Source organism: Anguilla rostrata, chromosome 17 (assembly GCF_018555375.3).
Source record: "Anguilla rostrata isolate EN2019 chromosome 17, ASM1855537v3, whole genome shotgun sequence".
NCBI lineage: Eukaryota > Metazoa > Chordata > Actinopteri > Anguilliformes > Anguillidae > Anguilla > Anguilla rostrata.
The window spans coordinates 12,363,579-12,376,552 of NC_057949.1; the positions used below are offsets into that span (position 1 = coordinate 12,363,579).

Sequence of the window (12,974 nt, forward strand, 5' to 3'; positions counted from 1 at the left end):
CAAGCAGTACACACAAATCACATCTGGCTGTTCTTAAATTAAGGAGTCACGACTAAACCCCTCACCGTCCTCTCATACACTCACCACTCCTGGCAACCCGGTCCGGCTTCCCCTCTCAGTCACAGTAGGTTCCGCGAGCTTCTCCCTCATCTCCTCTCCAACTGTTATTCAGCTCTCACGAGGTACCGTTCTACAAAATACCGCTTGGCATTCTACTGTGAGAAAGTCCCGACTAAATTCCCCGTGGATCCGAAACTGTCCCTGTGTATGCAAATGAAATTAATTACAGGAGCGGCGGATCGGTATGTCGACACTATTTCCCTCGTCTGTTCTTTGGCCGTGCTCCTTCCTCTAAGACCGGATGAGCACGCGTCTGCTTTGAAATGGAAAAATCTTCCAACGGCCTTTGCGCGCACGACAAGAGGGAGTGTTTTACAGACAAGCACGGAGACGTGCCAGAAAACAGTCGAACGCACTCGGAGAAAGCCCCTCCCGTCCAGAAACCCCGCCCACGCAGATAAGAGGCCTTCCTGCGCGGCGTCAGGATGGCGCTCCGCTGCCCTGGTCCGGGTCCTCCGCGCTGGGCTCTCTATCCGCCGCCGCCTGATCAAAGCGTGCGCTCGCGTCGCCGCTCCGACACCCGGCGCTAAAACGCCGCTCGCTCCCCAGCCGCGTCTTACAGGGCGTCGGCGGTGGGGTTCGGGGTCGGGCCGGGGTGGGGTGAGGGCGGGGGGTGGGGTGCGGGGGGGTTTTGGGGGCACGGCGGGGGTCCTCAGCGAGCCGTCAACAGCGAGATCAAAGCAACGCCGCGTGGAAGCGAGGACGTCCCAGCAGCCAACGCTGGCGGCGGGCTCTGACGAAATAACGACCCCCGCCGCCACAGCCACCCCCCCCCCACCCCATACCCCACCCCACCCCGCCGCCCACCCACCCCCTCGCCCCCTCCTCCAGCGCACCCACGCTACATCTCAGGCCTTTCCGTACCTGCTCCTGAGTCAGGATTAATAACCAAAAACTGCACTGCGCAAAGCTCAGGGCTTAGCCTCACCAGCAAAAACAGTCTCCCCTGATCAATGATCATTTTATTTCTGCTGGTGCGGTGGTTTATTTAAAGGCCATAATTACAAGGGAACCGGCACATTCTCCGAGACTTTTCCGCTCCCCGATACTGCCCATTTTTTTTCCCGCTTACCCTTTTATAACACAAATCCTTAATGAGTTTAGTGAACGGTGATTGAATTTCATTAAAAGGGGGTGTCCACACTGCGGCAAACCTTGCTGATGAAAAGAAATTAAGACCTATTAAGATATTTAATCAGAGTGGTTAATTTCCGGGTGGCAGGCTAAAGCTCCGATTTGACATAAAAACCAAGTGAACAAAACCATAATTACCGTAATTATACGTCAGAAAATTTGCACGAGGGAAAGCCTTCAACAGATGACATCGTTTGCTTAAGCATACATAGTGTACAATGAAGTATTCCACAGATTATTAAAAAACCTGGAACTGAGTCTGAAATCTGTGAGGGAAACCAGTACAGTAAAAATCAATAGCTGACTGAGCAGCTCAAAATGACAAGAAAAACGATGGTGGTACAAACAGCTCACAGACGTCCTTTTTTGGAAGAACTTCCATCTCATGACATTCAAAGTTTTTTTTTAAACACACACATTTCACCAGAGCCTTAAAAAGAGTGCCAACTTCACCGGGGGAAAGAGAAAGTGTTTGCAAATAATGTCCAGGGAACATCCTTCCAAGGCCAGTTACTAAAACTGCCGTACGAACAAACAAAACACTTTCACTGAGTCATGTGGAAGCAAACTGGGTGTCTTTTATACTGGGAGTGTATTGCTTGGCCCAACTGCTTAAATGCTATGAGTGGCTGTGTACATTGGCTAAAGCATTTGTGAATTGGACTCTTAAAGCTTCCCAGAGATTTTAATATAAAAAGATGCCCCTTTTATGAATATTTTATATATTAAAATATTATTAATAATATTAGATGTGCACTGATCATAAAACTACATATTTATGTGTGCAGAATTGACTATAGTAGGTTAAACCATTTGAAGGGCGGCAGTTTTAGAGAGACACAAAATTAAAATTTTGGGAACCCAAGGAATAGGCCTTGGGTGGGGTGGGAACTTAAATCCACTTGCAGAGAGCCAATAGAATTTCTAATCGCTTCAACACTCCCATTGTTGCAGTGTAGAGTGCAGCTCTGACAGGGAGGAAAAAAGAAGAGACAGGCAGGGACACATGGCGACCTGTAGTGGATGAGAGCATTTCCACTGTGGAAAAAGCGCGCTAAAAGACCTGCTATTTCAACAGATCAAAAAGCTGTCAAAAAAAAAAATCTTCCCAATTTTCACAATAACCGCCTGAGACCCAGCAGAAAAAAAGTTTAAGTATTTCAATTTTTTGACCTAACACTGACAAAAACAAAAATATTTTCAAAAATATTTCTTTATTTTCATTGAATGTCCCTTATAGTGTAGGTTTCAGCAGAGTAGAACATACGCTTCTTAAGTTTAAGAGCAGAGGACCCTACAGGAGGAAATGAACTGCCGGGTCTGGGGAGTATAAATAAATATTGCTGGCTGGTTAGCTCGGTGTTCAGAGTGCCTGAGGAAGAGGTAGACCTTGAGGACACAGCCCTGCAGCCTTTCCTTTACCAGCACAGTCCTGTGTGAGTCACAGATGGGAAATTTCGGGAGATGGATCGGGTGGCATACCGTCGTCCTGAGTCCTCTCCAGCACCGGCGGGCTGCTGGGCTCCCCGTCACCGATGCGGGTGAAGGCGAGCACCTGGATCTGGTACAGGACGTACCGGCGCAGGTTTCGCAGAAGCACAGACTGCGTCAGGTTCCCTTTCACCAGGTGCACCTGGGGCTCCGAGTCTGAATCCTTCTCCTTGTACAGCACCTGTACACACACACATGCACGCACGCACACACACACACACACACACACACACACACACACACACACACACGCGCACACACGCACACACACACACAGATGCGTGCACAGACATATATGCACACACAGACACGCGCACAAACACACGCAAACATACACACGCACACACACACATGCGCACACACAATTAGCAACACCATCATGAAAATAAAATGGCACAAATTTAATTAGAAATCACTGGCTGACAACTTACAACTTACAGCATACAAAATTCAAATTGAGCTTTTACAAGACATTAAATATATGTCACTCAAATGTATACCGCTATATCAGAGGGTTCAAAGTCTGGTTTGATCGATACAGCTGACAGACAATTAGTTATATGCATAGTTGTAACATAGCAACCTATCCCACACAATACTCAGAAATACTCATAAATGAATTCCTCAGTCATATTTTGGGATTGCGGCAGGTCATGTTCCCCTTGTTGAGAAAGTCGCCTGTCTTGAGCTCTCACTGAACGAGTGCCTGCCTCACATGCACATCAAGTTATCAAAACCGATACTAAACTAGTTCTTAAAATGGACTTGTTCAACCAGAGAAAGAGAAATCATTTAAAGGTCGACGGGCATGTCATTTACAATAGTGTTCCAGCCTCTTTTTAGGTCGATGTTCCTGGAAGCATTGCAGCATCTGACTTTTGTGATTGAGTAGTTTGTAGCATCAGAGGACAGCCGATGGTCCACCACTCAATACTTTAATTATTTGATTAAAAATGAAAACAAATACATTTGTTAATGTATGCCTGCATACTGTGCCACAGACTGTTCCTGGGATGCTAACTGATTCCAAATCCAGGGGGCACTACAAGCTTGCAAGCTGGAGTTGGATGACAGCAAGTCAGCTAATAACTACCCAGGCTTTTGTTAATGGTGTATATTTAGCCTCGTGCGCAAGTAGCACTGTGATGATATGTACAATTAACTTAATTCCATTTGTCAGAAAGCAGCTACGTGATTATTATTCTGACATAGAACATAGTCTTGGTTATTTTCCAGTCACAAGTTCCTTGCAGTCTACAAAGGCCAAGCTGATTCAATTTGCACAGCTCACAAACTAATAGAAACTCCCCCCGGTCTTCACACCAAGGTTATGCCCTTAGTTATATTCCTCCATTCTGCTTTTATAAATCTTGTCTTTCTCTTAATTGCATTTGATATAAACGTGAAAGAGAAGCTGGCTTCACACCTTTCTCTCCCTCACTCTGTAAACATTTGCTTTCCCACCTAGGATGAAAATTTCAACAAATATATTAACAAAGTTGCGCATTTCTAAAAGGGTATTCATGATGCAGTTAGAAAAACAGCGGAAGTTTTGACACATTTTGTCTGGGGTGCTATGGGAAAATCCATGTGTACTTTTTTGGAGAAAGAAAACCTGTATATCAGCTCTTTCACAATGTTTCATCATTTTCAGCATCCTGACATTTCTAGAAATCGAGAGAATTATTTCTGCCTCACTTAAGCAGAAAAGCAAAACGGCAAGTTTGTCTATGACAGAAGTTAAGCCCTGCAAACAACGATAGCCTACCGACAATAACTTGAACAAATTCACTGGACAACAGAAAAAAATGTGGGCTTGTTTTCTGGTTCCTTTTAATGCTACAAGGAAGTCTGCAACTCACTGAACCCAAATGTGGCCTCCGGGATTGGGGTCAACTCCATTTAAATTTAGTCAATTCAATAAATTATCTGAAATTAAATTCATTAATGAAAAAACTATAAAATATCAAGGGCATTTTCCAAGTTATGAACTGAAATTAATTTCCAGAAATGAAATTGAAATGAGTTTGACCCCCAACCTCGATTATCTCAATCTGGTAGTGACTATTGTTTGTTTCCCTGTAAAATGCAGATGAGTGAGAATTTCTCAGTGTACCAGTAATAAGTACTTTACCCAAATGTGCCATGATTACAACAAATCTCAAACTTGCAACATCTCTTTTGGGGTATATGTATTTTTCCATTCAGTTCAGTTTATTTTGTACTTACTATTTAAATACAAATGGACTGCATTCTTACTTCAGTCATTTAAGATACAACAGGAGTATATACAGTAGCTCAAAGCAATATCATTAGCATTTAACAAAGGCAATGGGCTGAAACATTTCTTTAGACTCCTCTTAACTGAAAAATGTTTAACGGATCATTCATGAATGCAGTTACCAGTGGTCATGCTAGCCCATGGAATGCATCTTTGGAAATGTCAACTCACAGTAATAACACAACATTTGTACAGTACTGTGCAAAAGTTGGAGACCACCCTTTCCCTTATTTACCTTCCAGTGAAAACAGCCACAAAGTGCAAGTTCCTTTTCAGTGTCAGAAAATGATTCAGCAAACATTTAACACAAGAACAACACTACGTACAACATCAAATTTTTTTAGTATTTAGTGTGTCCACCCTTCCGCTTGCTTTGAGTTTCTCAAAGAAATCTGCAAGGATATTTTTCCAAAGTTCAGTCTTAGTAGTTGCTTCACCAACCAAAGTAATCCCAAACACATTCAGTGATGTGGAGGTCTGGACTCTGGGGTGGCTAGTCCATTGTTCTGAGAACACCAGCATGATCTTTTCAGCAGTGTGCCTGGGGTTATTATCTTGCTGCAGAACGAATCTGCTGCCAATCAAACGTTGTCCAGAAGGTATTGCATGATAAGATTTGTTTGTATTTATCAGAATTCAAGATGCCTTCAATCAAAAGCAAATCACCAACCCCAGATGTTGTTACACAACCCCAAACTCTCACTGATCCTCCACCATGTTTGACTGATGGTTGCAGACATGGCTCAGAGTCTTTCATTGCTTTGGCAGCTTACATACTGCCTTCTCTTACTTCCAAAAATCTCAAATTTAGACTAATCTAAAACCTTACTCCACATCACAGGTGTCCAGTTTCAGTGTATCAGTGCAAATGTACATCTCGTTTGTTTATTTCCTTTTCTCAGTAGTGGCTTTTTGACAGCTGCACTTCCTTACAGACCCATAGTATTGAATTGTCTTCTCCCAGAGGAAAGACTGACCGAAACACTTGTGGATTTCCTCAGATCTAAAGAAATACCATTTTTTGCAATGGTGATAGTTTTGCTGGTCTATCAGTTCTTGCACGGTTGTTAGAAGGCCCATTTTCTTTGTAACTTTGCAATAATCGTCGGAACTCCAGTTTTGGAAACTCCTACTTTTTCACTTATTTTCCTTTGACTTTCACCTTCTTTATGCAGTGTTTGGGCAGTTGTTTGTTTAAATATTCAAGTCACCTTTGAAGGCAAAAGGTTCTAACAATGTCATTGACACTTTTGGTAACAACTTTTGTTGGGAGGACACAGCTGAAACTTGTTTATTGATCGGATAGAATATATAAAGTGGTAGTAAGGTACACAAAAGAAAGAGTGGACAAGTACTCATACATCTGATATATGAAGTGGTGGAGGCTTTTCTGTAAAATATATGTTTCCTGCATTATTGTCTGGCGCTGAAAAAAAATTGCACTCAATGGCAGATTTGACTGGATGATTGAATAAATGAAAAGAGTTGTTTCTAACTTTTGCACAATAATGTATGCCATTCACAATTTTACTATGAAACTTGAAAAAGAAATGAAATAGCTGGATTAGCAGGATAAAATATACTACAAATAATATTTTTGCATTCTGATCAAAAGTAATTTTTGGAACACAGGCTAATATTATTAAACCCCAGGAGCAATATCTCTGTTAATTTACTCATGTTGAGAAAGCAAGCTAGAGCGTGACAACTTTTTGTTTTTGGCTTCTTTCAAATTAAGTGCTTTCTCTTTAAATCTGGCAATGCTTCCAATGGCTGCGTAAATGTAGTTATCAATAAACAACACAAATGTCAGACACAAAAAGACAATTGGTTCAAAGAAACAGGAGTGATTTGTTGTGGTTTAAGTCTGGGTCACCCCCTGTTGTAATCGTTAAAAGAAGACCTCGGAATATCTGCGTTTATAGAACGCAGGGTATTTTTTCCTGGCATTTTAGCCCTTTTCCTGCAAAACAACACACAGTGTCATCGATGTGAACCACAATCAGTGCTAACAGCTCACCCTGGTACAGAATCTTCAACCAGCTGAACATCAGTGAGCGAGTATGTGAGTGAAAGTCAGGTGCATGAGGTGCTTTGCATCTAAAAAACGCAGAACCCTGTGACCACAGCAGACTCATAAATATTCTAACTACTGAGTGGCAAAGGTCAGATATGCCAAATATATACTGAAATACTGGTGTCATCAAATATGGATCCATTGTGAGGAGTGGCATGTAATGAGGGTCCAACAAGTGTCATTTAAAATACATTTTCACAGAACTGAATCCAACTTTTGAAAACCCATCACAGAGGTCATATAATGCAGGATTAATGCATTTTTAAAGCATACAAAAAGTCCAAATGCCAGGCAAAAAATACAAATACAAAAAAATACAATGTTTTTTTAAAAAGATTTGAACAGGCGATGACCCAGGTGAACTGCAGTTACCTAATTATGGTCAGCATGGCACGGTCGTGGTCTGAAGCCAAACAGAGGCCCCACAACAACGCTTTCGAAGCGGCTGCTGTTCAGAAAGGTATAGACAAATGCAGTAACTGGGCTCGACAAAAATGCTAATCTGACATCAGAACCCAGCAGCTGCACCTTTCCCCTTAATCATATTGAAAAAGGGGCATGGATTCGCTTCTAAAACCAGGCGTGTGAGGTCCAGAATCCAGTACCTTGTATCCCAGAATGTGCCCGTTCTGCTCCTGCTCTGGCACGGGCCCCCAGGAGACGAGGATCCCCGTGGAGCTCACCGCCTCCGCCGTCACATTCTCAGGGGCCCCAGACGGCACTGTGGGAAAGGGGGAGGTGGGAAACGGGGGTCGTGAATTCCAAATAACCCGGGGCCCCGCCGCTTTAATGGAGCCCTAATTGCCGCGTGTGTTAAAACTGGGATTGGCTCCCACCACAGTTTGCCGAATGGCAGGCACAGCGCAGGGGAGCTGACATCATTAGTAACAGGGCTTTGAAGGGACGGCGCAAGCACTGGCTTACTGCTACCCCTGCCCAAAAAAAGAAAAAAAAACAGACACAAAAACTGTTTCCCAGGCTCATCGGGCAGTCGAATCACCCACATGCCGTTCAATGGCGATTTGTGAAGGCGGGAATCATTTCCTGATTACCGATGGCGAAGCTAGCGGTTGCAAACAGGGTTACTAGAATGTTTTGTTTCTTAGTTTTATTCTCAGCCCCATGAGGGTTCTGGGAAAATGAGGCCTATTTGCGGAAATCTTGTAGGAGGAAATGAAAAGGAAGCAAAGGCGACACTGGCTGATTTATGGGCAATTATTGCAGCCTTTAGTTCGTGCCTCAAGTGTTGGCCGTCCTACAGACTGAATGTCTCATTTATTTTTTTCCCCCAGACATCCAATAAATGCAAACACATTTAATAATCAAAGAAATAGAAATAAACACATTTATTTGATCAATTCATGAATCATTTATTTCTATTTATCAGCTAGTCAAACTTTAGGCCACGTGGGTTGAATGCAGTTCTGTAGGTTTTTCAGATTGAGTGCCCCAGTGCTTTGCTATGTAAAAAAGTGCACTATACTATAACAAACATTTTGACCGACTGAAAATCCACCTTTTTCACCAAAATAGGAAAGCTCCAGATGTTCATTTCCCTGTTTCTGGACTTCTGGATCTAAACAACACTCTTTCAGGACATACATGGGACCGAACAAACAGAAAAATCTAAAATTTATCATGTCCCACTTTTAAATATTGGGACTACAATTAGCTCAACACAAAACAAAAATGATGACAGTTAAGTTCTGAGCATGTGTATTTATTCATTTAAAAAAAATTATTTCAGTTTGAGTCAAGGTATTTTCAGTGGTCAATGAGTATTATCTGATATTACATAAACAGACCTCCTGTTTTGAACTTGTGGATTTTTGTGCGAGGCGCTACAAAATGGAACATGTTTATTCTCCTTAAACAAACTTCAGGACAGAAAAAGGTGCAGTTCAATTAGCTCAAGCATATGTCTGTGACGGGAGACTTCTATCCATTCTGTTCCAGCCGCATGATTTTAAATCAGTAAACACAACAGTGTCTCTGGATGTGATTACCTACAGCTCTGTAAACACATTACCAAGCAGGACTTTCTCTGTCTGAGGGCTTCCTAATGGAATATTTAATTAAGACACAAGGGATTCGATATTAAAGCGAATGTAAAGAAAGAGACAATTATCCACGAGAGCGGTAAACAGCAGTCCAAGGCGGGAAATTGGCAGGTGCCCTGAAGGGCGGAAATTTAAGCAACCTTCAGACAAACGAGCCATTTCCCTGAACTTTATGATATTCCAAATTGGATTAGTCTCAAGGTCCCCGTCCCCACAGATTTTCCTCTTTGGCGACACGCCTCAGACGGATTTCACAGATCACCTGGCTCCTGCTTCCACATTCCGTCATTCTTAATTAATTCATACAGGTGCCAGGAGGAGACGCAGTGGGTGGTCTTTCACAGTGAGTTATGATGCAAGGCAGGGGGGAAGAGAGAGAGAGAGAGAGAGATAGAGAGCAAGAGACAACAACAGAGAGCGTGTGTGTGAAAGACAGAGCACGGGAATGTGCGTGAGAAAGACGGATAGGAAGAGAGAGAGACGTTTAGAGACAGAAAATGAGAGGGCGTGTGAAAGTGAGAGAGAGAGAGAGAGAGTGAAAGCAAGCAAAAGAGAGGCACCAGGCACCCTTTGGAAACAAGTTCATATTTCTGTGTGAGTCCTGGCCTGTGCGTATCTGAAGGTATGCTCAGGAGTTTGTATGTGTGTGCACATGTACAGTGACCTGCAAATTACTGACAAAGATGTACCCTTGATAAAGATGAGAATAAAATGTTGCATAAAACATGTAAGGCAGAAGCTGAAGAACTGAATACGTATGCTGAGAACTTATATTGACCTACGGTGATGAAACTTGATGTTATGGGGTTGTTTTGCATCTACTGGTCTAGAAGATCTTGATGAAATTTGCAATTACTGAGCTCAGCAGTGCTCTCCTTCTGATTAATGAGCGTTCCAAAGCCTAGAATCAAGACCAGATATCGAAAGCTCTCACATAGCTACAAAAAGACACAAATGAACATGCCTGACTAATAATAAATGCTTGTGAAGTAATTTGTCCCAAACATTATATTGCTTTTTATTTGTCCCATATTATAAATGGAGAGACTGTGTATAAAAAAGTTCCAAAAGTTTCTAAATGGTGAAACAAAAGTGTGAGTGCGTGTGCATGTGCATACGTGTGTGTTTGCGCGTGTGCGTGCACATGCATGCATGTGTGTATTTGCGTGTGTGTGTGTTTGTGCATGCGTGTGTGTGCATGTTTGTGTTTGTGCATGCGTGTGTGTGCATGTTTGTGTTTGTGCATGCGTGTGTGTGCATGTTTGTGTTTGTGCATGCGTGTGTGTGCATGTTTGTGTTTGTGCATGCCTGTGTGTGCGTGTTTGTGTTTGTGCATGCATGTGTGTGTTCACGCGCGTGTCCACTACACACACGTACACACAGTCGTCGGCTTCCCCTACCCGACTCCCGCGTGCGGCCCCTCACGGTCTCGCTCCAGGGCCCGGGGCCGATGGAGTTGAAGGCCTGGATCTGCAGCAGGTACTCGGTCCACTCCTCCAGGCCCTCCAGGGTGATCTCCCTCTCCAGCCTGTCGCTCACCACGTGGACCCGGGTCTCGCCCTGCGACTCCGCCCGCCACAGCCTGATCCGGTAGCCCACGCCCTCCGGGTTCCCGTTGTACTCGGAGTCAGGTAATGGCTGGGCGGAAGAAGACAGAGGAGAGTGCAGCCATCTTCAGACCTCTGCTCACACCACACCCTTCAACCCTGGAGTACCCTGCTATAACTCTACTCTGCATTCACTATCTGTAGGGCCAAGGAGCAAGTGAGACACGGCCCAGACAAGTATGTAATTTAAGGTGACAAAAAATGGTTAAATTGTCAGCAATTAAAGTGTGAAATTAATCTTCGAGATTCGTTATTTTTTCCTTCCGTTTCAAGTGAATCCTTTTCTGCAGCAATGAACACAATGAACAAAACCAACAAACGCGCTTTCTAATCCTTCATCTCTGAGCAGGCGAGGAACTCTGTCTGGCCGCCGTCCAAAAACCAAAATAATTCGTCAAACCGGAGCTTCAAATCTTAAAATTCAATTTTCGGCCAAGACTACAGCGCATCACACTCAATGGAGTGTATGCACTATAATGACATTTCTTTAACAAAACCGAGTGATAGCAGGATGCAATTGTTCCTTTGAAGCAGAACCTGAAGTATCAGCTATTTGCATGGGCCTCCTTGTCAAAAGAGTTGTTATATGAAAGGACATCTTGAATAATTTAGCTGGATTTGGCTGAACACGGAAAGAAAGAGAAAAAAAATGCTAGTTCTCATTTTCAGAGCTCCTCTTCAAAAGTACTCCATTATTCACCAGATGATGTGATGTGTCTGGTAAACCCAAGATCTCTGTGGTGACATTACCCTTTCAATTTAGCAGTAGCTCAGAGAGGCAGGAATCTCACCTCACCGTATTTGCAGGATGGAGGCTTTGTTAAGCAAAGAGCGTACTTCACCTCGTTGACTTGAGGCTATTCTTCATAGTTTACTTTTATGTGAGTAAAATGAATTTTGCTGCACAAATTGTTCACAGCAAATAATTCCCGCATCATGCCTGGAAGAGGCCGAAGAGTTTTATCAGACTAACAAAGTCCTGGGCATGTGGACGGAAATGAAAATTCACTCATTGATACATGGATGAGAAAAGGTTGCAAACCCTTGGTTTAAAGTGAGGGTGTTTTGGGTTGAGACCTCAGTGGGCTTGGGTCAGGTTGAGACCATGGTGTGACGTACTGAGCTTGAGTTCATGTTGTTTTGTCTAAATTTGAGACTATTATTTTAGGTTGAAGTTTAGGACCTGGTATTTTTGGCAGAAACTCAGATCATAGTGATTTGGACCAAGTTTGAGATCATGGTGTGTTGGTCTCGTGATGAAATCACAAAGTATAGTTTGATCGCTCACCATCCATCGCATCCATAGACTGGTCTCGCTGGCCGTACGCACAGTCACGCTACCGGGGGGCACGTCTGGGGGTGCCTGCAGGGTCTGTATCACGCGGGAGGGCTGGCTCGTGGGGCTGGAACCCACGATGTTCACTTGACGCATCCGGAACCTGGACCCCCACAGATACACAGGGGATCACATCCATTTGTTGAATTTTACTCTCAGGGGCTGCCGCTGAGAATTGTGTTGGAATCGAGCCAAATTTGAAACGGTCGTAGACGCGCACAGACGAGATTGCACTCTGCATAAGTACAGTTTGAGAGTAAAATGTGTGCGGGTCTTTACGGTACATTTTGTGCTGTGGCCAGACTTAATCTGATGAAAGGCAATTGCCGTGCTCAACACATAATAGAGACCTGTCTTAGGGCTTCAGTTATCTTCGTTATTTTATATCTCAGCACAAAGATATAATCTAGAACAAGTTATTGTCCAAGAAATACACTCTGCACTGACAATTACCTCTGTCAAATCCCATCATGAATGGCTGGCAAACTATCAGGCTTTTGCTTTGTTACAGCTATCAGACAGAGCCTTACAGAAGCATTTAAACTGTACCTCCTTCTAGGAAATGGGCAAGAAGAGACTAACAAACTGACAAAAGTGACTGCGCTTTTGTAATATTGTAGTCTTCCTCCAGTAATCCGCACTACATTGAAATTATTAAGTCACCTTTAATCACAGGGTGAAAAAGAGGGGACTGAGCAGTTTCCAGGATATGGCATGCTTACCTGTAGTGAGTGAAGGGTGTAAGGTTGGGGATTTCCAGCACCTGAGCATCTGGTTCATTCTCCTTTTCATACAGAATCCTCCACTCCTCATCCTCGCTGATGCTGCCCACCTTAGGGAGAGACAGCCATTGGTTAAGATCCATTAA

The 12,974-nt window shown here is 43.4% G+C and overlaps 1 protein-coding gene across 1 annotated transcript in view; it reads right to left on the reverse strand.

Moving 5' to 3' along the window:
* Positions 1-12,974, reverse strand: part of sdk1a (sidekick cell adhesion molecule 1a) — a 281,598-nt gene that overhangs the window by 36,750 nt on the left and 231,874 nt on the right. The window contains exons 23-27 of the mRNA XM_064315729.1: positions 12,829-12,938; positions 12,059-12,209; positions 10,564-10,801; positions 7,709-7,824; positions 2,737-2,926 (exon numbers count right to left, since the gene is read on the reverse strand). Of these exons, the coding sequence (XP_064171799.1) occupies positions 2,737-2,926; positions 7,709-7,824; positions 10,564-10,801; positions 12,059-12,209; positions 12,829-12,938 (805 nt within the window). The remainder of the gene's footprint in view (positions 1-2,736; positions 2,927-7,708; positions 7,825-10,563; positions 10,802-12,058; positions 12,210-12,828; positions 12,939-12,974) is intronic.